Source organism: Cariama cristata, unplaced genomic scaffold, assembly GCF_000690535.1.
Source record: "Cariama cristata isolate BGI_N322 unplaced genomic scaffold, ASM69053v1 scaffold23726, whole genome shotgun sequence".
Taxonomy (NCBI): Eukaryota; Metazoa; Chordata; class Aves; order Cariamiformes; family Cariamidae; genus Cariama; species Cariama cristata.
The window spans coordinates 4,508-29,883 of NW_009621934.1; the positions used below are offsets into that span (position 1 = coordinate 4,508).

Sequence of the window (25,376 nt, forward strand, 5' to 3'; positions counted from 1 at the left end):
AATACACAAAAGACATTTTTTCCACGTGAAATGGTTGCACTTCCTTCCTGGTAGACAGGAGCACCTTTTCTAATCCTTCAGCTTTCACAAAAGTATTTCAGGATATTGTTTGCTTATGTACAAGAACTTGTAGCCCTCTTGAAAGTTCACTGCAAAGGTGACTTTTTTCCATTAAAGCATGCTGAAATTAATTTTGAGCTGGACATAGACATCTTCTGCATTTCTGTTCCCATTTTAACTTCCTTTTCTGGCTCTTTGCTTTGGGGAAAAAAAACAAGTTACTTTCCTCAAGTTTTCTTGAAGTAATGGATTTGATGCTGAGCTAAGAGGAAAAATAGTGTAAATGAGAGTACGTCACATTTTTTAGTAGGTGCAAACTCTTCTGCTAATGATTACATTTCTCCCACCTAAAGGCTGAAGAATTTGTATCTTACTGATGCTGCAGGGTATGCAATTTCAAAACCAATTCTTAGGAAACCAGTTAGTCATATTACACTGTATGACTAAATTATCTTAAATCTTTTAAAAAAAAAAAAAAAAGAGAGAGAACAAGATTCCCACTCCCTGGCCATGTCTAACATGAGAAATTTTTCCACAAATGGTCATTCTAGATGCAAGTTTAATGACAGTAGCAAATACTTAAAGAAAAAAGTTGCAGTTTATAATTTGAAGCAAAATTTTAGGTGTCATTTAAAAAAAAAAAAAGGCAAACCCACAAAACAATAGGAAAAAATTGATTCACTTCTCTTCCCTAAGTGTGTTGGTTAACGAGTACAATTAATAGATTGTGATATAAACTATAGTAAGTGGGGAAACCCATCTGAGAAGCTTAGTAAATAAATAGCATTTAAAATTACTGCTCCTTCCAAACAGGTTTCAAAGCGTAATGCATACTATACATTTTCTGGTGCCTTCTGCGATAGCGTAGAGGTTTTCCAAAGACTGCGTTACAAAAAGGTACTAAATTATGGCAAAGGCCAACAGTTTGTAGAGCTTTTGATTGTTCTGTTTGTGGGGTTGTTTTTTTCTGTGCCAGAATGTGTCGTTTGGACCCTTTGGGGGTACCAAAAGACTAAAAGTGAGATCTAGGACAGATGATTGTCCCGTAGCCTTGACCCTGTCAGCTTGATGTAGTTAACGGCTTGTCCTGACTTTGGGAGGTTTCCAGCCGCTCACCCGTTGAAGATGAGCAGCACACTTGATCGTCTGGTGATGAGGACATAGCTAAATTAGGAATGATGGTGCGTTGTCAAAATGTGATAGCTTGGTTGAAGTCTACATCGCATGAAGGCAAATATACACATAGTCACATCTTAGAGATTATTCATGGTCTTGGACCACATGAAAAATTGTGCTTTGTCCAGGATATATGTGCTGAAAACTGCACTCCCCAATCAACATGGATTTGTAAAACTGAAGACCATTGCAAACATAAGGCTTGCTTGCTTGCTTTTTTTTTTTTTTATCCCTCTTTGTTGTTTAAAGACAATAAACCAAACCCCCAAAAGGCTTTAAAAGAATAGTGATACTTAGCTGCGTATAGGATGACAGCCTACAATTTAACAGGTTAGAATGTGACGCTTTCAGAACTAAGGGGGGGGGGGGGGGTACAAATTTCAATTCAGCTTTTACATCCCACATTGGTGAACTGCAAATAAAAGTTGGCAAGGTATTATCTAACGCCTTGCTTCCGGACATTAGTTTATAGGTACAAAGGCCTTTTTGGTACATACAGTGAGAACTGAATGCTGCCAGAATGGTCAGAACTACATTGGCCGGTAACACTGCTCAGTCTACCAAGATCCCGTCATAGATGATTGATAGAACTCCAAATACTTTTCAAAGAAGGCCTTGAACTCCATGTAATGGACTTGGGTTAAAGGAACCAGAGTTTCCATCTTCCATGCTTTTTTGATTCAGTTTTGGATTTTTGCTTGGGAGTGGAGGAGTAGCTCTCCTGAGAATAAGGCAAAGGTGCAACCTGAGTTTCCTCAATAGGATGAAGTTTTCTCAAAACTGGCTGTAGTTTATCTTCTTGCTGTTTAAAATCCAATTCCACACTAAAAATGGGAAGAAAAAAGCAGTTAGTTACTAATGATGATGACAGAAAGATTTCACTTAAGCCAACATCTGACACCAATATACAAGTGCTTAATTTATGAAGTTCAAATACAAAATAAATATTTAAATCAGATCTCCACATTTCTTGCAGCAAAAGTGAAAGGGGGAGGAGGAAGAGGAAAGTCAAAAAAAGGACATACTGCAAAAGAGAAATAGGAATGGGATTGTGCAAACTTCTCCCTGCTGTTTAGGAGGGCCTTGAGATTTATGGTAGAGGTGCTGTGAAGTGGCTGAAAACTCAAAATGCTACTTTTCCCATCATCTCTGTGGAGAAATGCTCTTTTGGAGGGCTCCCAGGCTGAGTTCTCCCTCCTGTCTGCACAGTGTGGGAGGTCAGGCCGGCAGCCGGGCACGTGCATCCCAGTGCTTTTGAGAAAAGCTGCTGGGTTGGCCATAAGCAACAAGGCTCTCATGGCAATTTCTTTACCGTAGCTGTTTCTTGCAAGTTTTACCATGAGTTAGATTAATTTTACCAAACTACTGTCACATGTATATACTCGTACACCCATGTGGAAAAAATAAATTAAAAAAACAGTTCTTTTTTTTACAGTGCAACCCTTTAGCTATGCTGACAGCATCTAAACTTAGCCCTCTAATGAGGATAACGACACAAAATCTACTTGGCCCCTGCTGTAAACGGCTGCTGAGACAAAAACGTCTCATGACGTAGATCCATTTATTTAGCTGACCGTATCTGTAGGTAAAATGGAAAGCGCCTGTTTCAGTGGTAGCTGGCGTGTACTTGCTTGTTCCATTGCTACTAAAATTTAATAGAAATAAGGGAAATACTCATTTAAACGTAAGCTTGCATTCAAATAATACACTGAAGCTCTAAAATACACCTCCTGAACTCTAAACACTGTGTCAGCTACAAAATCCTGCCGGCAATTAAGAAATATAATAAAGGTGAAATTACAACGCTTATTTCAACAGCGTGCTACAGATCATCACCTTAGAAAACAAAGGAACCACATTATAAACTTCAGCAAAAGGTTAATCCGGGCCACTTCGAAAGACCCTGAAACTTGATGGTTTCAGTTGCGTTTGTAGAGCAGCGCGTGGCCAAGTTCTGCACTGAGTCTTTTCATCCTCTCCTGTAGCTTACGTCGCAGCGTGGCACTTGGGTATCAGAGGATGAATGTAGAAGACAGGGTGAAATTAAGGGAATTTAGACACTGGGGTTAATTTAATTCTTCCCTACCTTTTGCTTGATACTTTAAACCTAACAGTTAATAACTGAGGTGAAGGTTGTGTGTGACTGCATCTGTTGGGGTACGTGGGAGGTTGGCCTCTCACCTCGACTGCTGAGGTTTCTTGGGCTTTGCACTGCCTACCTCTGCTTGCGTAAATACGAGGTCAGTGTTCCTGGATGTCAGGTCACTTTTAATAAGTATTAAATTAGTTTTAATTAAATTTTAATTTAAAAGTATTAAATAAGTTTTCTGCGTTATTTCTGCCATTGCTTGTTTGGCATAAACCACTAGAGAAGTTAGGACTACTTTTTCAGGCCTCGTGCTCCGACTGCAGCTCATCTAAAAAGAGATTTTTTTAAATTTTGTTAACTAGTACCTCTGTCTAGCTTAAGGAGAGTGGCACCCCACCTTGAATGCCTGCAAGCATACCGTACAAAACACCTGAAGTCATTTCAGAGGAAGCTCTCTAAGTAAGCTGGAATAACAGAAGTCCTCGGAGATTTTGGTGGACTTCAGTGGCACAGCCTTTGCAAGCTGAGCACATAATACCGTCTAATGCCGTCTGCTGATTCAGGTGGATTTTATTTTCCTCTTAGGGTGGAGGAGGGGGAATCAAAGATGCTAAGAGAAGTCTGGGATATTTTTGTACTTTGGTCTTTTGAAGAGCTGAAGAGTCTGCTTACAAGGACTTCCAGTGAAGCCCTAGAAAGGGGTGCTGGAAAGGCATAAGGTCTTTTTTTTTTTTTTGCATCTGGCTGTGCCTGGTTTGGTGTTTGGTTGGTTTTGCATCTGGCTGTGCCTGGTTTAACTGTTAAACACATTCTGAGCAAAAGTGTGTTTCAGTGATTTGGATAACCTTTCTAATACTGGAGGAGAGAAATACACTAGGTAAGAGCTCAAATATTCAAAATATTTTCCCCACTTCCATGTTGTTAAGCAGTAAAAAGACATTCCAAATCAAAGAAGATAATTTTTAAAATTTCAGCTATAGGCTAGAACTATACCTATGAATACTGAATTTGCAGGAGACAGCTGCGTTGGGTATCCTGTTACTGCAGAAGCACACTACAAGCCTACTGATTAATATCCGTCCTTGTTAATGAAAGAACAATGCCATCTTCAACGTGATAACACGTTCTTGTTTGCAGTTTAGCTAGCAAAAAGCAGTTGGTTAGATAAGTGCGGCATTAATTTTGTGGTAAGATTGGGTTATCGGTTGATTGCGAGTGTCCCACCACATAAATGCTTTCAGTAATAACACTGAGAGAATCTTGGCATGAAATAGATTCTTCTCTAAGAGCTTTCTAAGTCTCATTTAAACTGGCATGCAAATCTGTGCAGAATTTGGCATATATTATAGTTGATTTGTTTCTCAGTATAAATTTCAGAAAAAAAAAAAGGCATTTCAGCTCTGGCATTGGCAGAGTTCATTTTTACTTCTTTCCCAGTGTTATTCTTGCAGAGGAGTTCTCTTAAGAGCTACTTGAAATTGATGTAAAAGATAATTTTTTTTTAAAAAAAAACCAAAACCTTGCTGAACAGAATAATTTTTTTCATAATCAATTTCTATTAAAGATAGACCTCAAGAGAAAAACCATCTTAGTTCTAGTCTGTATGACAAAAATGTTGTTATCATTTTCTACTGCATAAAACCATTTGCAGTACAGTTCAGACTGCCTTTCAGCTATTTACATCAAAATGAAATATTTTACTTCTGAAGAGTATAAAGAGGATGAATGAAAACATTCATATCATTTCAGCATTTATAACTGTAAATTTTGCAGAATAATTGATTGTTGTTTATGAAGATCAATTTATCTAGCTTTGGAGGTTTTTTAATGTAACCGCTCCTTTCAGGCAAATGATTTGTTTGCTTGCAAACTTAGGTTTTAGTGTATACCTGTTCGTGCTGCAGTAACAAGACAAAAACCTTTCGAACTTGTAGTTTTTCACACATCTTTCTAAATTAGCTATAGCTGACTTTATTTTTGGTCTTTAACGTATGAAATACTACTAAATTCAGCAAGTGTTGCATATTTGTATGACTACTTTATATTTTTGTTACAGAGCTGCAGATCTTTCCAATTCATGCATTCATGAACTTGATTTTGCCACCTGTCACAGCTCGTGACAATTTTGTTTTGCTTAGTGCTATTTTTGTATCCTAAGTATCTATAGGTTTCCTCTCAAAATGACCTTTTCGTGAAATATTCTCCATGCCATGTGGTTCTTTTCACTTTCAGACCTTGTCTTTGTCTCTTCTAAGCCATGATAACTCCATAAACTTGATCAGTGAGGACAGTATGTTCTAGCATCACACATGATCGAGATTATAATTACTGGCTTCAGAAGCCTTTCTCCTTAGATGAAATAATACTATTTTTCAGTAGGCTGACAGTTGTGAATAAGCCCTACAAAACCCAGAGATAAATCTAAATATTATCTAATGCTAATGTCACAGACATTTGCCTGACACATCTGGTTAGGACATACTAAAGGTTCACTTACCTACAATATTGACAAATTTGGAACATTGAGTTGGAGTTTCTCCATGTTCAATGCCTATTTCAAATATTTCCTGTGCATGAAACTCCAGTGGAAATAGATAGGCTGTTTTTTGTGAACAAGTATAACCAGTAGAATTTTGTCTGTGATAAATACTCTGATTTTCTGTGTTTTCTCCTCAAAGCAACTATATACTTACAAGGTTTACAACAGACTTTACGTTTTAGGGCAGTTGCCTGTGTATCAGTGTTTGCATAGATGTCATTCCTGTGAAAGTTTGGCCAAATAAAATCAAATAACAAGCCTTTGAGAATTTTATTTTGATGTGCTCATTAAACCCAGGCGAGAACTTTGTAATTAAAATCTCTGAAATTCCTTCACAGTGAGACGGGTCTAGTCCAGGACGGATGAAAAATCTGTGCAATTGCAGCTCTGAGTTACGTTAGTCTGTGCTTGCCTGAGCCCCAGAGCGGAGGACCCTGAGCCTACTTTTTCTGTCATCTTGTTTTCTGTTAGCGACTGATACCGGTGCAAAAGGAACCCAAAATGAGATTTTTTTTGAAGTTTTGTGTTTGGTTTAATTTTTTTTTTTCCCCTTCCTTTCCCATTTCCCAGATCCTGGTGTTATTTATTGCACAGCAGGGATGTGCACTAAACTGACTGAGGAGCCTAGTTGAAACGGGAATCATGATCTAATTCTTGTCCCTAGGAAGAACCACTGACGTGCTATGGACGTTGGCTTTATAGCGAATGAGGCAAAGTGTTGCGAAAAGGTAGAAGGTAACAGTAGGGCAGTTGAATGCTGCCTTGAAAACTATTTTTATGCACGACTGTTAATTTTGGAATTGAAGTCAGGGGGAACCTCTGTGGAGATTTCTCTGTTTTGCTTTGGGCTTTGTGTCCTTCAGCCTTTGCTTTTTGTATTTGTGAAATGGAGTTACTGTGTTTGGAAAACAATGAAGACTCAGCTATACTCTAATAACGAGTACCCCGGGACAAACTTGGACCAAAACTATTTTCTATGCAGAGTTTGAATTGTATTGAGGAAAGAAAAAGAAAAAGACATTGAATAGGTGCTCATTGGCGAAGGACTGTGTGCTTGGTGCCCGAAGCCCTGGGGGAGAGGAGGACAGAACTGCCTGATTTTCTAACGGAGCGCTCACGGTGCAGTAGCACTGATCAACGCAGGGTTCGTTTGGCCTCCAGCCATTCTCGGAGGCCCCGAGAACATCTCAGAGGTGCTTTGGGGATTGCGTGGGACAATACGCCTGTGTGTGCACATGCCATAGAATGCGTACGGGTGAAATCCAGTGCTTTCAAGAGGTGTTATAACTATGTACGTAGGGTCGGGGGTGACGCGGAGCCAGGGTGGACAGTTTGGACACCTTGCTGCACCACACAAGGTGCACCACACAAGGTGGCCGACTTGCTCAGCCTGCTTCTTTCTGGCTAATCCCACCTTCTGAATCCTAGCACTGTGGATTAGGGATTGGTGTGGTGGATTTTCTGATTTTTGCCTTCATGGGGTTTTTTAATGATTTGGAAAATATATGTTAATGAGTTTATTTTTTGCATGCTGGCAGTAGAGTGAACTTTTTCTAATTTTGTTGCTGTAGAAGGGATTGAAAACAGAGTTTGAGGAGTCATAACCATTTGGTTCTAAGCATATGGACTGTGGGAGGGTATCTAGCAACAAGCTTAGAAATACGGATGGGTTTTCTTCTTTTCTAACAGTCACACGTTATTACAATGAATCATTTTAAGACTATTAGATGCTAATGATATGTTGGTTATGTGTAAGATCACCAAATTAGAATAATTCAGGTTCAGGATCAGGTTGCTGAGGGCCTTACCCAGTTGTCTCTTGAAACCTCCAAAGCTGAAGCCTGCAGAGGCTCTGGGCAGCCTGTCCCTCTACTTTCTGTCTCAAGGGAAAAACCTTTCTCCTTCTACTCAACCTGAGCCTTTCCCATTTCAGTCGACACCCCTTCTGTTTACCGTTTTATTACCTAGTTTGTAATGTTAAGACCCAAGTCCTGCAAGCATTTGTAGAGCGGCTTAACTCTTTGCATTTAAGTAGGCTAGGTGAAACTGGAATTAAAGAATATCATAGTGTCTCCTTCTGGGTCACGTTAATTGGATGACATGGCATTAGTACATGCCACGTCTTGGAAGAACCTGATCCAGTTAAGTGCTATCCACTCAAAAATTAGCTTAATACACTTTTAAGGAATCTGTTAAATTTCCTATTTCAACCTGAAAATCACAAATGCCTAGGATCCAAAGCGTTGTGAGTGTTAGCAAGCCATTAAGATCCATTTCAGTACTAAGCATCTTACAGTCTAGAGATAAATTAAGAAAGAATGTAAATTAATTAATGTGGGTTGGAAATAAAAAGATGATGAAAATTACTATTCTCATCATTTAGTTACCTGATTTTGCCATACTGGTGCTGTTTTAGGGAGTGATGTCTACTTGTCTTATTTTCACTTTGTATTGCCGTATTTATTAATTTTAATAATTATCACTATATCAAACATTTACAAGTGAACTCCTGTGTGGGCTCTGTGCTGCTTAGTTAACTTGTATCACCGTGATTTTAACCTGTGTCATTTGCCACTGTTGGATTGAGAGTTACATTTCATAGATTCTAATAATATATTTTCTGTTGAATAGTTGGAGTACACCTTAGAATAACTTCAGTATCAAAGACAAAATTGAATACTGAAAACCAGCGTAATTCAAAATTTCAAAGGAGTAAAAAGTAGCCAAATTAACGGTTGACACAGCTTTGAGTAATTTTTCCCCCAAAGAACTACAATAGTGTAGCATTGATTCGCTTGTTCTCCCTACGCGAAATTGGCTGGTGATTTGATCTAATAAAAAGTTTACTTCCAGAAGCTAAAGTAGCCTTGTAAAAGCTATTGAGTACTTCTGACTTTTTTTGACTAAAGGGAAGTCTAGCATGAACTCTTCAAGATGCTCCTTCACGGAAATAATTCATGATAAAGGCCTAAGAATAATGCACAAAATATTGAACAGAAGACTCATTTTCTCATATAGATTTCTGTTCAAGGATTAAAATTCACACGGGATGGTGATTTAAACAGGAGCAGAAAGGGCAGTTCCACTAAAAGATAATTACAGAATAAAACAGGCTGTGAAGATTTTAGTCCACGTGGGTTTTAGGCATTTTAGAATTGGTACAGTTTCTGCATATCAATGCAATTTCTTCTTAGTAGCAAGATTTTGCTAGACTTCAGTATTTAAGTTGACTTTATCCTGACAATATACCCTAATAAAACTTATTTTCTATCTTTAAATATTTCAATGGTGAATCTGTGTTAGTTTGTAAAAGACAGATGTAAAAGTTTGTTTGTTTGTTGTTTGTAAATTTGTCTTTGAGTTTGTAGATGATTTTGAAACTATTTTGTGACCTTGGATTATGAGATATTGATACTAAGGGAATAGATTAACATTGGGCACATTAACATTTGATAGAATTGTTGTTTATTTTTACTACTTAATCACATTTTTTGACTACTTTTTTAAATACCATCTGGAAATTACTATAAAGACATGATGCTGAATGCTTTTTACTGACTGTTTTAGACTACTGCTACGTGATTGGGACTTTATACTCGGGCTTTAAAACCTACAGCGATGGTGTTGCCCCATAAAAGTTTTTCTGCTGTGTTTGAGCCTAGAGCTCCGTAAGACGCAGCACAACTGATCCTGGCCTTATCAGAATCCTAGTGACTGTGGGCTGGTGAAGCTGTCAGGGTGATGGCTCAAGCCTTTTCCCCTCTAAAGCCCACTGACGAAATGGGTATTTAATTGGGAGTGGAAGCAGTGAATTGATGTGTGCTGCAGGAAGGGGACGCAGTTAACGTGGCTCGTCTCATGCAATGGAAAAAGACGTCGGGGACTCCTGTGTCTGGAGCTCCTGACAAGTTCTTGGATGTATTTCTCATCGCAGAAATAAGTAGAACTTTGAGGGAAACTAGGAATCAAATTTAGATGCATTTCTTTTCCTATTGATTTCTAAAGCGGTTTTATGGTTTTGGACCATTGTCTTTTTAATAATGTTTAATGTTTGATCAGTTTCCTATTTATTAAAAAAAATGAGAAAGTAACCTGGTTTTCCTTTTTTCTTTAATACTAAGTAGCATGTATTTTTTCAATATAAAGACAAAATAATATAAAAATAGATTTGGAATCTTAGCAAAAAAATTAAATTTCATAAGCAAAATAACTGTATTCTCAAAAACCTAATCTTAGAACGTTTACTAACAGTATCGGCATTTTGGATACTAAAAAGCAGCTAAAGCCCTCTTAAAGTACAAAGCTGGGGTTTTTTTGTCGCCTTCTACACTGTCTCTAGCTTTTGTGCTACATTGTATTAATATTCTAAAAAGTCATTTTGAGGAGGAAGAATTTAATTACATTGATTGTTTCTGCATTCCAACTTCTCATCTGTGCTATGCTTGAATTACAGGATGCAGTTGGGTAGTCAGTAGGGCACTTAATCATTCCTCTAAGATGCTTATTATTATTTTTCACTGCAGTTTAAAGGTTTGAAACAGCTCTGAACATTTTTTTTTTAATGTTACCGTGTTCAAAATTGAATCCTATTTAACAAAAAAGTCAATTATGGAACAGTTAAGGTTTTCTTTTTAAATTACTGAAACGTCCCATAAGGGCATCGGTTATATTTTTCTTAAGTCTCCCCTTATCTACTTGGGTGAAAGAGCTCAAGATTGAGGAGGGTCCAAAATAGGAGCATGTTGTAAAAGCAGTCAGTAGATCATGCAGTAGGTCAGACAGGATGATCCTCCTGGTCTGACGCTTACCTTTACTGACAGCTTGCAAGGCCCAGTGCCCTCAAAGATACTCAGGTTTTCAGCGCACCTTGAACGGTTTAATCTGTTTTAATTTCTGTTCCTAAAAGGTGTTCTGCCTTAAAGAGAAATCATGCAACTCTATGCAGCGTTTGTCATGCAAACCCTTTGCAAAGGTGCGGCGTTTATCATTGCATCTAGATTTAAGAGTAGCTTTAGCATCCTTACTAATGAAATGCTGCAGTTCTTTCAGAGGGGTCAGTACTGCAGTATTTGACTTGTGGAGGAGCAGAAGCTCCTACAAGGCAGTCTGTCTTCGTAGTTTTATCAGTGAATTTCTCTTTTATCCCTTCTAGCTACTTATCTTGTCTTAGTCATTCAGGCTTCTCATAGTTCCCCTGTTTTGCACTGTCTCCTGGTTTTAGACTTCTCTCCTGCAGCATATATTCTCCTAATCTGTCAAAAAGCTGAGATGATTTTTTGCTAAAACATCCCCAGGAAAACACTGCTTTAGGCAAATGCCCAGCATTGATAGCTTCAGTCCAAATGGCTATTCTGGTGGGAAATCCTGGTGAGCTAGACCTGCCGCTACACTGTTAGTCTGTCGGTAGGGAAGCACTTGAAATCTGCGTTTCTGGAGTCATTTCATTTGCAGTGAGGGTAAGAGAGAGAAACTGGAAGGTTCTTTAACTTTAAATCTGCTGACTAGAAATCAAGATTTAAAAAAATTTCCAGTTGGATTTTTTTAACTAATGAAACAAAAATAGTTTCCCCAATAGAAATGTGCAATGTTGTACCTTCCCTGGCTGCCCTGAGCAAGAAATTGCACAGGGGTGAGCTCAGAAAAAGGGAGGCACAGTAGGCTTTGGTCATTTATATGCTTCTAAATGTTGCTCTAAAGGACGAATAGATAAATAAATTGATTCCTTGCCCTGAATGAAAGAGCATCGTTCCCTATTCTAGTTAGCTGGTAAGTATAAAAGATGGAGTTGACGTTTCCATCCTTTTTTCCTTTACTTCTAGGCAGCTAGGAGACAATGTATAAATAGCTCCAGGTCTTCTGCCTAAATCGGAGACCGAGTAGAGAATTAAAGGATGAAGGGGGAAATCCTAAGCTTTTCAGACCTAGCCAACATTTGTACCTTCATTTTTAGTTTGTATGTTCACGGTAATTAATAGTCATCTTCATACATTTTCATCTGTACTGTATTGCCTGATTTTCTGAAATACTCTAATACTGAGATGCATTTGTTTTCATCTTACCTGCAACGCGTGAACATAGTTGGTTTTTTTAAGACTCTAATGGAGGAGGACAATTAACGTTGTCAGTATGAAACACATCGTCAGGCTCATGATGGCTTCATGTCATGCCCACTGCCTGCCTGTTGCTGCTTCCCTACAATATAGTACCTGCCAAAATGGGTCTCTTAGCTGATAAATTTTAGGAGCGAAACCTCTGCTTTGGAGAAAAAGCAGCAGTATCCTTTTACCTTTTGCACCTAATCTGTTTCTGGTGAGCAAATCCCGGGTGTTTCCTTCTGGAGGAGGGATTATAGCAGGTACAAACAATCTTTAATGAGACTTTTAAGCAATTTGTCATTTTTTTAATCTGTTTGACAGTAATGAGCAATCCTGTATTGGCCTTACAGAACCGTAAACCACAGCAGGTCTGCTAAAGGAGCTCCTTGTACACCTACAGCAAGTCTTCACTTGCATGTCGCATGAAGACTGCGAATGCCTGATTTAAAGAAGTTAGTGGTGCTGTTTGTGTTGGGCAGGACGCATTTGCCATGCATGTTGTAAAACTTCACTAATGTAAAAGCCTGGGTAGTAATGTCATTTTACTGCTAAAACTGTTTAGATTGAATCTGCATCTGGCTCTTTGCTGTACAGTTTCTTTCTCAAAATTACTTCCCTAGTCCAGTTGTTACTGGTGTAAAAAATAAATTTGAAGTATGTTGACTTGTTGGACAGAAAATGCTAAATATCTCTAGGGATGTGAAAATGAAGCCTTGTAACACTTCGCATCCAAGAGCTACAGCAGTAGTACTGACCATAATTATCTATTTTTGATCTGAAAGTTTTAGACTTAGAAACAGGTGTCTGTTGAATTTTACTAGTTGAGCAAAGTTAAATTTATGTTCTGTTTCTAAACTGTTTTCGTGTTATTGAAAAATCAAGGCTAACAACTGATCCTTCATTAGTGAATAAATCATTACTTTCACTCAGGAAAAGTGGGAATATTAGTATTTTTAACCTACCTATAGATAATACATGCACTGTTCCTGCATGTGTCGCAATTAGCCGTGTCTTGACCAGTCCGATATGAAAGCCTACAAAGACAAGAACACGAGGTCATTAAAAAGTAATTTGTTTTAACATGTTTTTGCCTTCTATGATTCTTTTAATAGAAATCAGAACTTCAGGATTATATATTTTTTTAACTTTAATATTGAATACAAAAATCTAGCTATTAGGAAAACAGGATGAAGATCAGCATATTCAGCTTCACTGAACAATGGGAAGATGAAGTTATTTTGGAAAATGAGTCTTTAATGACTGCAAGGAGAAAACAAAAGATTTATTTCCATTATATTTCTGTAAATTAAAAGGGAAAACAACATGAAAATCCAAGTTAATGTGAACCTCTTTTCGCATAAAGCTTCTGTGTACCGAAGTGATGAACCATCACTGTAAACAGACACGTTTACAGCTTCCACACAGGTGACAGTGCTGGTTTGCTGTGGTGTTTGTTTTTTTTTTCTGGTTTCTCAAATACATGAGGCTTTTCCTAGTTACTGGTGGATGTATAGAACTGTAAAATGGTATCTATTTAGAAATTCTGTGCCTCATTTAAATAACATTTCCTGTACTCACCTAGCCTACAGCTAGTCTTTTGTCACACTTTGGTTTGAAGTCTGTTACAGCAGTGTCTCTTAATTTACCTATGTATTAACTCTGACTTGGTCAATTTGAATTAAAAAGGGTATTTTGAGGTATGCAAGTACTTTTTTGTAGATAGAAATTTCATTAAAATAAATATATTACATTAAAAAGAACACAATTGCCTACCTATCAACACAAATGTTCTTGCATGCAAAGGAGTTGAAAATGAAAATTCCTAAGTCAGTATGTATGTATTAGTACTTACTTCCATTTTTTCGTAAAATCACAAACTTGGAATCTTTTAAAGTTATTTTCAGTTTGTGTTAAATTCAGACTAGTATCTGCAAAGTTTCTTCATAGTTGTTTTTGAAAGCAATGGGGAAATGCCTCATCTGTGGAACCTGGAAGACGTGGAAAATCGATCTGGTCAGGATTATTTAAGGGAATGCTTCTGAAGTCAGGTTCTAACCCTGAAGCCTGGAACCTTCCTTACCCAAACAGTTCAACTCATTGACCTCAAAGGATTCGGTTCTGGCTTTGCTTAACAGGGGCATCTCTGCCCCTTCCCTGCCCTTAGCTGCCCTTGCTGTGGGGACAGAGCACCTCTTTCTCTGCTTCCCTGAGAAGTAACCATAATGAAAAATCCAACACGGGCAAAAAAGTTGACTTAATTTTTATGTGACAAAATATCAAACCTATATAATATAAAGTATTAATGGGAAATTACACACAAACTGCTTAATGTGCCTGTCCACAAAATGGAAAATCAGCATTTCTTAAATGCCACAGGCTACGTATTTATCTTAGAAAATGATCATCTGGTCCTATGTCACTTTTCTTTACCATTTTAAAGGTTTGAATATTGGTTTAAAAGTTTTGTAATGAACTTAGCAATATATGTTTTATAAGCTTACACCTTTGAGAAGGAAATTTACTGGTGTGAACTTGAAGGCAGAGAGTGAACCTGAAGTTTGTTAGGCCAAACTTGTCTTCACCGGTGACATTTCTACTTCCACTCTCGTTACTTTGATTATCAATCGTTCGGGGTAGTGTCATGGCAAAGTGCTCTGGGCTAGTGAATACAGCTCCTTGGCACAGTGGTAGCACCGACAGTTCATAATGGGATAAATCTACTTCTTTATTATAAAAGACTTTTTTTTTTTTTCCTTCTGAAAGCAGTATAGAAGGTAGAGTTCTTGCTGTTCTAGTTGTTTGCTATTTGAAGAGGGCTTGGAACACTATGGATTTGAAACTTGATATCAAGTAATAAGTCTGCAGCCTCAAAAATACTTTTTATTCAGAGGAACATACTCAAATGACCTAGATTGCTAAATTTTAATACAACAGGAAAGCCAGATGTGCAAAAAAGAACAACTACAAAGCAAAATTTCTTTATTATGTACTATTCTTTATGGGAAAAACCCAGTACTGGTTTATAGTTGATTATACTTACTTCTTGTGCTCTCTAAGAGGGGTGAAGTAGTATCTGTTTCTCATTTCCCCTTTTAAAATCTTTTTGGAAGTTGACATTCAAATTGTCACCACACTATTAAACTTGGACGTGTAAAATGTCCAAGTTATTGATCAAATACTAAAACCTGTTACTAAAGATACAACATTTAAAGTTTACAGATCAGTTGATGAAGACCTTTATTTACTGAGGACATAAAGGGTAGTTAGCAATTGCCTTCAGAGGAACACAGCGCAGTTGTCTGAGTGCCTCTTTATAGGTGAAGGCATAAACACACTGCATTGAGTGCCAAGTTAAGGTTGTGGGTTTTTTTTTTCCCTGTTAGTTTCCAGTTGGGACGCTTTCATTCATCTTTGTACGCCTACAAACTACCATTCAAATCCATTAATCATCTGGCTCGTAGACTAACAACCTCCCTCTCTCTGCCAGTCGCTCCTGTTTGTGCACACTGCTGCAGGGTTTATGCCGTTCACGTCTGGCCTCTCTGCTCTCCTGTTTAAGAAATAGTTTAATAATAAGGGGTTTTTTTTCTGAAGTTTTCCAAAGTCCAGTGTTTACAAAAGCAAACTGTAGTATCCAGGTCACTTACTCTGCTAATACCTGTCCCTGTGATGCTGGATTCTTGTGAGATGAGCCCCGTGACAAAGAGTAACGGTGACATCTTACTTGTAGAGTTCCTTGGGACAACGGTTGGTTGTATTTTAGAGACGTACCTGGTGCTCTGAGGGATTTGCTCAAAAAGAGCAAGGTTTCTGGCGGCAGTTGTAAAAGCAAGGTGGTCAGGTCATCTGTTTACAGTGAATCTTGACAGGTCTTTAGTTTTCTTTTTCTCCCTAATTGGGGTGTTGGGAGAACCATGGCTTTCACTGTGGGACTGAGAAAAGGTGAGAACTTTTTGTTTGAAAGAGAAGGGAGTGTTAGGAATACTCCTGTGCGTGCCGAAAGCCGTGAGAGGAGAAGAACAGGGATAAACCGGAGCTCCCAGGACAAATCTGTAGCGGTGGCATATCCCAGCCATAGCCCAGCAATCTGGCGCAGAATTTAGAAACTCTTCAGCAAGAAGTCATATGGGATTAAACACCCAAATAAACATATTGCAGTATGAAAACTCGTACAGGTATGTCTCTGAATCCTTACTTTCCCTGTATGCTCACACCCATAAAACAGACGCATGGATATGGTCACTATCTGAGTTACAGTGATGGTTTACCAACCAATTTCCAGCAGCACCATGCCTATCTTAAGAAAATAATATTTTAGTTGGGATAAACTCACTGAACGCTGGTAGGCTGGTTACTTAGCAAAAACCATACTCTCTTTGGTCTTACTGTGGATGTACCAGTTCAGTCATGAACTATAGGCTTGCTTCCATAACTTGCAGTGGTTTTGGTATCACATTAAAAATAGTGTATCAGATAAACTTAGGTTAATAAGCTGTCTTCCTAAAAATTGAGTTTTCAGTGTTTTACTTAAATTAGTTTCTAAAATATATGATGATGTTTGAATGCAAAATAATTCCAGACTTTCAAATACGTAAAACCGTATTTCGTAGTTAATGGTATAAGGCAGACTCGTTAAGCTGATGAAAACGGTCCTTTGATATAAATATTTTAAAATTGTATCAGTTTTGGATGATCAGTTTGAGATTCTGCTTTCTCAACTGACACATTCAGCACTGGTTGGTTTTAGCGTCACTGTCATTCACAGGCTCTGCTGTTTACAGTGATACATTTTTTTTCTAGTCGGATGTAATTTAGGATGAACTTTTCTTAAAGCATCATTTTCCTTATTGAATATTTATAGCTTTTCAGAGATTATTTTCTTATCAAACTATGGATTTAGTAACGTTGTCTCCTCTGAACCATCCTATTAGTTAGACTTCTTTGTAAGCCCCAAGAACACTACATGGTGTCACAGTGTTTGGTTTCCGTAAGGCAGTTTGATAGCTCTTTAGCCAGGACTGTGTTATGTGAGTGTTAGTACAGTATAAATTAAATTATTTCTATATAAATTAAACTCTTCATGAAAGAATTCTGTTGTTGATACCCCAGGGCTTTGGACTTTCACTTTCTTGTTTTCGTATAATTATCTACATAAATGCTTGCATGGAATTCATCTACTTCATGCTAGCAGAGATTTTACTATTGGCATCACGTTTCCATGTAAATCGTAGGCGATGGAGTTGATTTGCACTGCAGACTTACTGAAAAATAGAGCTTCCTATCAGTGTTAACTGCTAGAACCAGTCTGTGAGCACAGTCTGGATACCAAGTTCCAGGACAGCAGAGTTCTGGGTGATTATGCTTTTCTTCTGAGATGGAGTATTTTTGAATAAGCTACTTTTTTCCTTCCCCTTGAAAAAAAATTTAAGGGTATTCCAGTGTAGTAGAGCTCAGGCTGGAGACCAAGAACTTTTTTTTCTTCATTGGTAAACCAGTTGTTGTTTTCGGTAAGAAAAAAAACTGTAAAATGTGAAGTTTTTCACAAAATAAAGATTCCCACAGAAAATTTGTTTTCTTTTTAGAGAAAAAAGTTGGTCTGTGTTAGATCCGGAGTGGAGTGTTTCACTTTGTACTGAGTGGAGTGAGTTGCCTGGGAGCCAGGAGTTCCACCCAAGCTGCGACTCCCGTGGGCCATGAACTTCACATAAAAATAATCTCAGCACTAAGCCTTGCAGCTCATTTTACCAATCTTAAAATCTTGATTTTGGGAATACCTCATTGGTTTAAGTATAAGAAGTATTACATTTTATAACTTGCTTTAGTCTCTCCATTTTTTCATCCATTCTGCAAGAAGGTTAAACTCGATCACCACGAGGTTGTGCTGACCCGTTTGGTGTGTAAGCTGGTGTGGGGCATCTCTGCTTTGCTCTGCTGCCGCTTTGGTGCGTGGATGTGCCTGTAATGCCTGCTCACTCTTGGGAAGAAGAAAATCCATCAGCCTTAACGTGGAGATCTAGTTACGTTTATGGTACCAAGGTGCGACCAAAAATTGTGAATGTTGAACGGGAGGTTGTTGATTTTGCCCTTCTGGTAGTCGTCTGTGTCTCCTGGCCTCATCCTGGCTCTGCTGGCGTGGTGTGATCTTTTGGGTGCTCCTGCGGGCTCTTCCATGCAGAGTTTCGCACGTTGGTGCTGCAGTCTGGACTGCTCGCTTCAGGTCTCCTAAAATACGCAGCATTTGGAATTTGGAAAAAAAGTCATTCTTGCCTTTGTGTTTGTAAAAATGGCAGCCAAGCGGTTGTGCACCATGGCCAGGAAAGGTGGATTGATCCTGAAAGGGGAGGGTAAAGGCCTGTGTCATACAGGATGGATCTGTGAGTATTGAGATGTGAGGTGCGGTCAGAGGGCAGCACTTGGCATCTTTGCTTTCTAACACAAGTTCATTCTTGACATCTACTTCTGACTTCCATGACTAAGACCCCACCAAATCTCGCCTCTTCTCCTACCAATCAGCCACTCCCCATTTTTGCCTCAGCGACCATAGTAATAAGGATGTTTTAGTTTATATTTGGAAAAAATATTTATCTTGTGGATGCTGAAGGAAGTCTTTTGGTTTAATTAGGTTGCTTTCTTGGGAATCAGCTAGCACCTGTACTACATTATGATTTTTTTTTTCCAAAAACAAAAAAAAAAAAAAACTTTTCTTTTTTTTTTTTTTTTTTTTTTTAATCCTATCGATATAACAAAGTTAAACATGGCACTGTTCATTCCTGGTTCGATGGGATGCAGGCTGATCTGCAAGAAGGGAACAGAATGCATATACTGGAATGTTTAATCAGCTTCCCTGGTATTCATATTATTACGGTGTTTCATACTACTTTAGCATCTAACGTGTTTTGGTATACACTAACAAGAAGTCACTACTCCAGTAGCCTCGTTCTTTGATACCTTACATCTTGTTATTTTCTGTTTTCATGTGGATGGACACAGGTTAGTCTTACGTATTAGGTGGTGCTGTATGGGCAGGTTCTGGAGAAGGGATGGCTATAGGTGAGTTGTATTGCTATGGCTGCATCTGATTGCCTGTGTCACCTTGGGAAGGGTATCTCACCTCCATACTCAGTTTTTCATGTATGCTTGCTATCTTCATTGCATATTGTTTTCAGGAGGCTTTCCTTTTATTGCATTTCTTTTAGCATTCTTGGTACAACCTGAGCTTAACCTCAATTAACACTTCCAAGTCTTAAAATATTTTAATGAAGAGCAACCATTTTGCTGACATGGACTGGCAGTAACTAATAATAGGCTGCAATTTGCAGAGCAGCCTAAGGGAATTACACCTTCTAAATCCCTGTGAAATGCAGAATTTGTGCACCTGCTTGAGGCTTTTCTTGAAAATACCAAATGTAACATCAAAATCTTTGCATTTGAGTATTTTTTTTTTCTGGTATAAATTAGAGACCTCACTGAGCTGAGAGAGGGAAGCTTAGATCTGTATATGCTGATTTTTTTTCTATTGTTCCGTAGGTAACTAGTGAAGAGGCAGGAATTCAAGTATCGTGGACATCTATTAAAAACAAAGAAAGAAAACCTTATAAAGTGATTTGGAAGGATAGATGTGTTATATCTGGATGTCCTCCCTTATCTGCTGGGATGTAGGGAATACTTCATATTAATTGAGTTACTTAATGGCACCATTTTACAACAGTGGCTGTGCTTCAGAGCGTGTTTATGCTCTGATGGGTATGCTCTTTAGGTGATACTGATGGTTATCACGCTGCTGATCTGTTGCCACCAACAAGGAGGATAAACAGACTTCAAGAATTTTTTTTGTTGTTGATGCTTTATTAAAATATGGTGAAACAAATTATCTTAAGGCAGCAGTGGGCCTTTGAAGTGGTTTTGAAGTGACAGTTCCAGCCACGCTGAATAGCTGAGGAAGTGTAGGCATGGTTCTCCTTAAGTCTTTGTATAAATGGGTATTATATTTCCATGCATGGCCTAGGCCTGCTGGGACTATTTATAGCATAGCTAGTTAAACACGCTAATGTTATCTGTCTTTACAGAATAATGGTGTAGAAATAAATAGTCTGGTGGAGAACTTTCTCAAAACCTTTGTTTCCTACTGTAAAGTATTACAGAGCTAATATCGCTAATAACTATGCTTCAAGAGAAAATTATCCATACTTACTATTAACATAATTTGCCTTTGGCAGAATAAGATGACTTCACTACGTCATGTGTGTTTTAGTTGTCCTTATGTCTTGAATAAGTCATGTTTTAGCTATGTAAACGGCAGGAAAATCACTTGTATATGTTTTGCAGGTTAAAATAAATCCTGCTTAGCTGTATAGGCTTAGCCTAACCTAGGAAAGATTTGCTATTCTAGCTCAATGGAAAGCCTCATACAAACACATTTGTATCAGCAAAATCATGTTTCTGTTGGATGAATGTCTGCCTCGGGTTCCCTTAAGAACTTATACTCTGCCATCAAACCAGCAGGTATGTACAGGTATAAATATCTCGGCTCAGCCTTTGGCTCATATAAAGGTGTTCTAAAAAATCACTTGCCCAGCAGACGAGTAGAAAAATTGTTTTGCCCTTACTGCTGCTGTGTTTTCATTACATTCGTAATTACCAACTAGCAGTTCTCATTTCTAGATGATAGGGGTACAGCCTGATAAAAATCAAGAACAGTGTTGTGCTTTGAGCAATTATCTTCAGGCTTTTTTTGTTTGATGTCTACAGCTGGATGCAAACATTGAACTGTTGCCTGCTTTTCAGAGGTATGTTGAGTTTTGGTGGGTTTTGGTTTTTGTTTTATTTTTTCTCCTTGGCTTTCACAGAAAGATTTTTCTTTTTTCCCTGTTGTTGGTTGGCATTGTTTATTGGGTTCTCCAGTACAAGCCCTGGGAGCATCCGTGATGTGTCTCCCAGTAAACATGGATCCCTTCCTTGTGTTGGAGAGGTTCTGTTCCCCTTTGTGCGACAAAGCATGGGGTGGCTCCACCAGCAGTGTGCATGTCCTTAGACTACTCAGAGCAGCTAGAGAAAGAGGTGCTTCACTGTGCCCTGCATCAGGTGAGGCTGTCTTGCGTTAAGTTTAATTATATTTGCGATAGCTTGGTTGTGTTACAATTAGGAGTAGAAGCCAACTCTTTGTTACTGCTCCGTAGGTCTTTGCAGAGACCCGAGCAGGACTGTGGAGCTCTCTCATACCTCCAGCACTGACAGATCCACCCGCTGGGAAGCTGCTGCCCAACTTTCTTAGCAAAGTCACACGGACTTGTAGTCGGGCTTTGCCATCATGGTGGTTCCTTCCCATGCTGGTCTGAAGTTACCAGCACAGCTTTTCTGGGAACCATCAGCATGTTTAGCAGCTGCAGCAAAGCTCAGTGCCTGTGCGCTGGAGCACACGTGTAGAACTCCTATGGTACAGCGCTCGAGCACAGGCTGGTTTGCTTCTGGAGTATGTTGGGAGCTGGGAAGTACTCACTGAGAGCCACGCAGGTCTAAGCGATACCAGCTACGTGCCCCTGATCTGAATGTCACAATGCCAGAGGTGTTGGGTACTTGGACACAACGTTATCCTTTCCTTCTTAGCTTAGATCCCTGACGGTCAGCATCACTAGGGAGGTTTTCTTCAAGCAGTTACTATGTGAGGATTAACTGAACCTGAATGAATGGAGTTTGCCTCTCTCAGGAAAATGAGAGTCCAGGAGCATGGAGTGGCATGGTTGGAGAGTCCAAGGATCAGTCTGTACTGACCAGTCACTGTGGCCATCAAAATAGTGGGGAAGACCCTAATTGTCATGCTGCATGCAAGTACGTTTTAACACGCACAAAAAAAAAAAAGGCAAAAGAAACACTGCACAAATTCACTAACTCATTTTGAAAGTTGTTTTTTTTTAAGCGGATGTCAGAGGATGAAAGCAGGAATCCTCTGATGCTCTAAAATAATATCAGAATCTTTTTTCCACTTTTTCCTATCTGTCTTGTTATTACAGGGCTGATGTTATTAATTTGGTTTCTGAAAATACTTTGAAATGTACAGAAGCTCAATGGTGAGATTTTTCAGACTGTTTCCAATACAGTAGTTTGTTGTCTTTTACTGAATCCTGGCAGTTGGAAGCAGATGACTAATTTTCTTTTTGAGGTATTTGCACTGTGGGCGTATGGCATGACTCCCAAGACAGCAATTCAAGTGCTTTCACCCCGTATATACATTTTATATTACACTCTGGTTAGTCAGGGAGTGAAGTGTATTTAAAAAAAAATAAAAAAATACATATTTTAATAGGGCTGTCTAGTGATTTTAAAAAAACCCACTGAGAATGGACAGACTTAAAGTGTATTTCAAGTGAAATCACAAAATCTTACAGGAGTTAGGTGCATACAAGGTCTAGCATCTCTCTTGAATATTTGTGCCTCTGTTGTCTCATCAGAAAAATCAGGAGGATAATTAAAATGTCAACTCTTTGTATTATTAATAATTCAGGGAATTTGTTTGCTCTAGCTGAGTAGCAACTGTATTGCCAGCGTATAGTTCTTGGGCCAAACACTTCCAGTGGGTTATCGGGGAGCACGCTGCAGCAGTTACGCTACGATGAGGTCCGTCTCTTTACCCCCTGCACTCTGAATCTCCCTGCTGTGATTCGGTCCTGACTTCAGAGCATCGTTACTCGGATGCCCTGAGACTTCTGAACCCACAGCTCATCATCAGCTCTGCTGCACCCGTCCTTTTACTGCAGCTTCAGAGCTTGTTAATGTTCCTCTTCTGAGTTCCCACTGCTCCTCCACCCCCAAATCCACCTAAGTTTAAAATTAATTTCTTCTGCTTGTAATTTTTGGGACTAGCTGGGGCAATGCGTTCAGTGGTGTAGTTGTCAGGCAAAAATCCCTGCCTGCAGGTCGTGCCCTCACACCTGCCTGTAGCTCCTACCCTGAGCTGAACGGTTTCTCAACTACCGAATGATTATTCAGCTCCCTGCACTGTGGCTAATAGCCCTTTGTCAGCCACAGCACAGAGATTCTTAACTGCACAGGTTTAATGTGAATGAAATCCTCTCAACCGATCAGACCAAAGGGTATTTCATAGGCATGAACTAATAGCCTGTTTAGAGGTGAATAACTGTATTAAAACACAACACCTTGGATTTTGCTTGACTTGGACTTTTAAATTAAGAAGGCTGCTAGCAGGCATTGCTTCTATCAAGGAGGGAATATAGGAGAAATAAGTAGTCTGTGGTATTTTTTTATAATTTCAAAGTGACTGAGATTTCAGTGCAAGCTCGAATACTCTGTATGCATTATATATATAAGCCTATACCAGCTTACAATAACAACTACATCAGCTATACTATATGCAAACCAAAGAGCTTGTTTAGAATTCTAAATATCACACAGTAACATAAACCCAAGAACATCGAGTATGATTGCTGGCCACTGATCTTGCTGATCGTGTGGTACTTACAAGAAGGATGGGGAACTGTATGGAGAAAAAAAAAACAGGAGGAAGGACCCTAGAAGTTTCTGTTGCAGCTTGAATAACTCTTTGCACATCTCAGTGCTTTCTATTTTTTCATTTCCTTAAATAATAGTAGTTTGAGATTTTACTGCAGTACGGGAGAATCTTGTAAAGCAGCAGTTTGGCATTTGCTTGAGCTTTGTACACAGATGCTCAGAAAGGTCCAATCCCTGGGAATTTTTTCTGAGCTTGCATGGATGACAATGAAGTAAACAAATCTCCTCGCATTTACCAAAGAAATGACCGAAGTCATGCCAGGCTGAACTATTCCGGAGTGTAAATTGCCTTGTTAATGTCAAAATACCTCTGCTCATCTCTACAATCCAGTCTCTCATGCTGATGAATTACTAGACCACACTCAGCTTCTATCGCGTCTTCTCAGGATATTGGAACCAAGAGAAAAAAAGTGGTAGTATACCAATACAGTGCTGTCTGTCCTCTCCTGGTTTGTTCATGCAGCAAGTTCATGCATCATCTTACCAGTAAAAGAGGGCTAAGCACAGTGGGGCATGTTTGGAGAGATTTCCAACCTCCCTTTAAATGGCAGTTTTCCTTCTTGGTTGACCTGTAACAGAGCTGATCCTTATGCTGCTGCTCCATGACATGCAAAACCAAACCATCACAATAAACTGTCACAAAAAGCTCAGAATTGTTTCAGTTTCACTTAAGCATTCTATTAAACTGCTGCTTTTCTAAGTGCTTGCTTATAACGTGGAAAAAATGGTTCAGTGACAGGGAAGAGTAACCTAATGCTGACTGCAGACAGGGAATACGTGCCCATGCCCCTGTGTTGGATTGCTCTGCATATCTAAACTTGGTTATCTATTTACTCATCCATCTTCAAAATTCCTCTGTATTTGCAAAGCTCAAAATGAAGCTATTAAGATCTCTGAAACAGCGTAGACCAGCTTAGTTTTTTCAAGGTCTGAGCTGAGAACAGTTCCTGGAGCTGTAATTAAAGAAGCCAGCAGTGACACAGAGGTGGCATGCAGGGAGGATGGACAGACACATGCCTAGGAGCTCCTCGCTTCAAAAATGTTTTCCTCCAGTTACTGAAACAGTCCACAGATACCTGAATCCAGCTGAACTCTTCATCGTCTCCGATGCTTGTTTACCCTCAGTTCCCTGAATGTCTTGCACAGGAGCTTTCTTAAGACTGAACTGCGTGTTTATGTCTTAATTCTGGAACCTGGGGTAGCCGGGAGCCTCAACAATTTAAAAACAAGACCCCTCTCTTCAGACAAACAAAACCAAAACGCCCCTCTTCAGTCTTTTTACTAAAATAGTCCAGTCAAAAATCCATTTTTCCCTAGCCAGGATAAGAAATAAGTATATCTTTGTGTAAGCACGGGGGCTCAGAAGTAGGTGTAAATTAGAAATCTGGGGATTAATCTCTTGGCGAATGAACAGCAGTGAGAAATTTGACACAATAAAGCTCATTTTGTCTCATTTTTACATGACTGGATAGGTACCTGGCTTATTGCTCTGTCTTTTTGGATTCTAATAATACCGACAGTCAAAATGCTGTTATTAAAGGATTATTCTAATTGTGTAAAATGAAAACTGGTAATTCAGTACCTAAATAACATCCTCTTTAAAAGACTGATTTAGCAGAAAAACTCTCCTTGCAGGTATGTAATTTGGACAGCTTGGTGACAGTTCGAAAAGCTTCCCTTACGATCCGCTGTAATTCGTATGGATATATTTAGCAAGAACGTAGTCTGCTTACACTTTTTTTTTTTTTTTAAATTGTTCATTGTAAGCCTTCACCTGTGTTTCCAGATTTGAATTGTGGAAATTTGCTTTTATTGGCCTTTGTGTCACTGCAGCCAATCTGACGGAAAAATCTTGAACCTTGATTTCACTTCAAAGCCTGGAGGGCTGCTGAAC

The 25,376-nt window shown here is 38.9% G+C and overlaps 1 protein-coding gene across 1 annotated transcript in view; it reads right to left on the bottom strand.

Annotated features, from left to right (window-relative positions):
- Window positions 1-1,876: 1,876 nt before the first annotated feature.
- FAM196A (family with sequence similarity 196, member A) overlaps window positions 1,877-25,376 on the bottom strand; it is a 31,808-nt gene continuing 8,308 nt past the window's right edge. Inside the window, 2 exon segments of the mRNA XM_009702169.1 lie at window positions 1,877-2,060; window positions 12,922-12,993. Of these exon segments, the coding sequence (XP_009700471.1) occupies window positions 1,877-2,060; window positions 12,922-12,993 (256 nt within the window).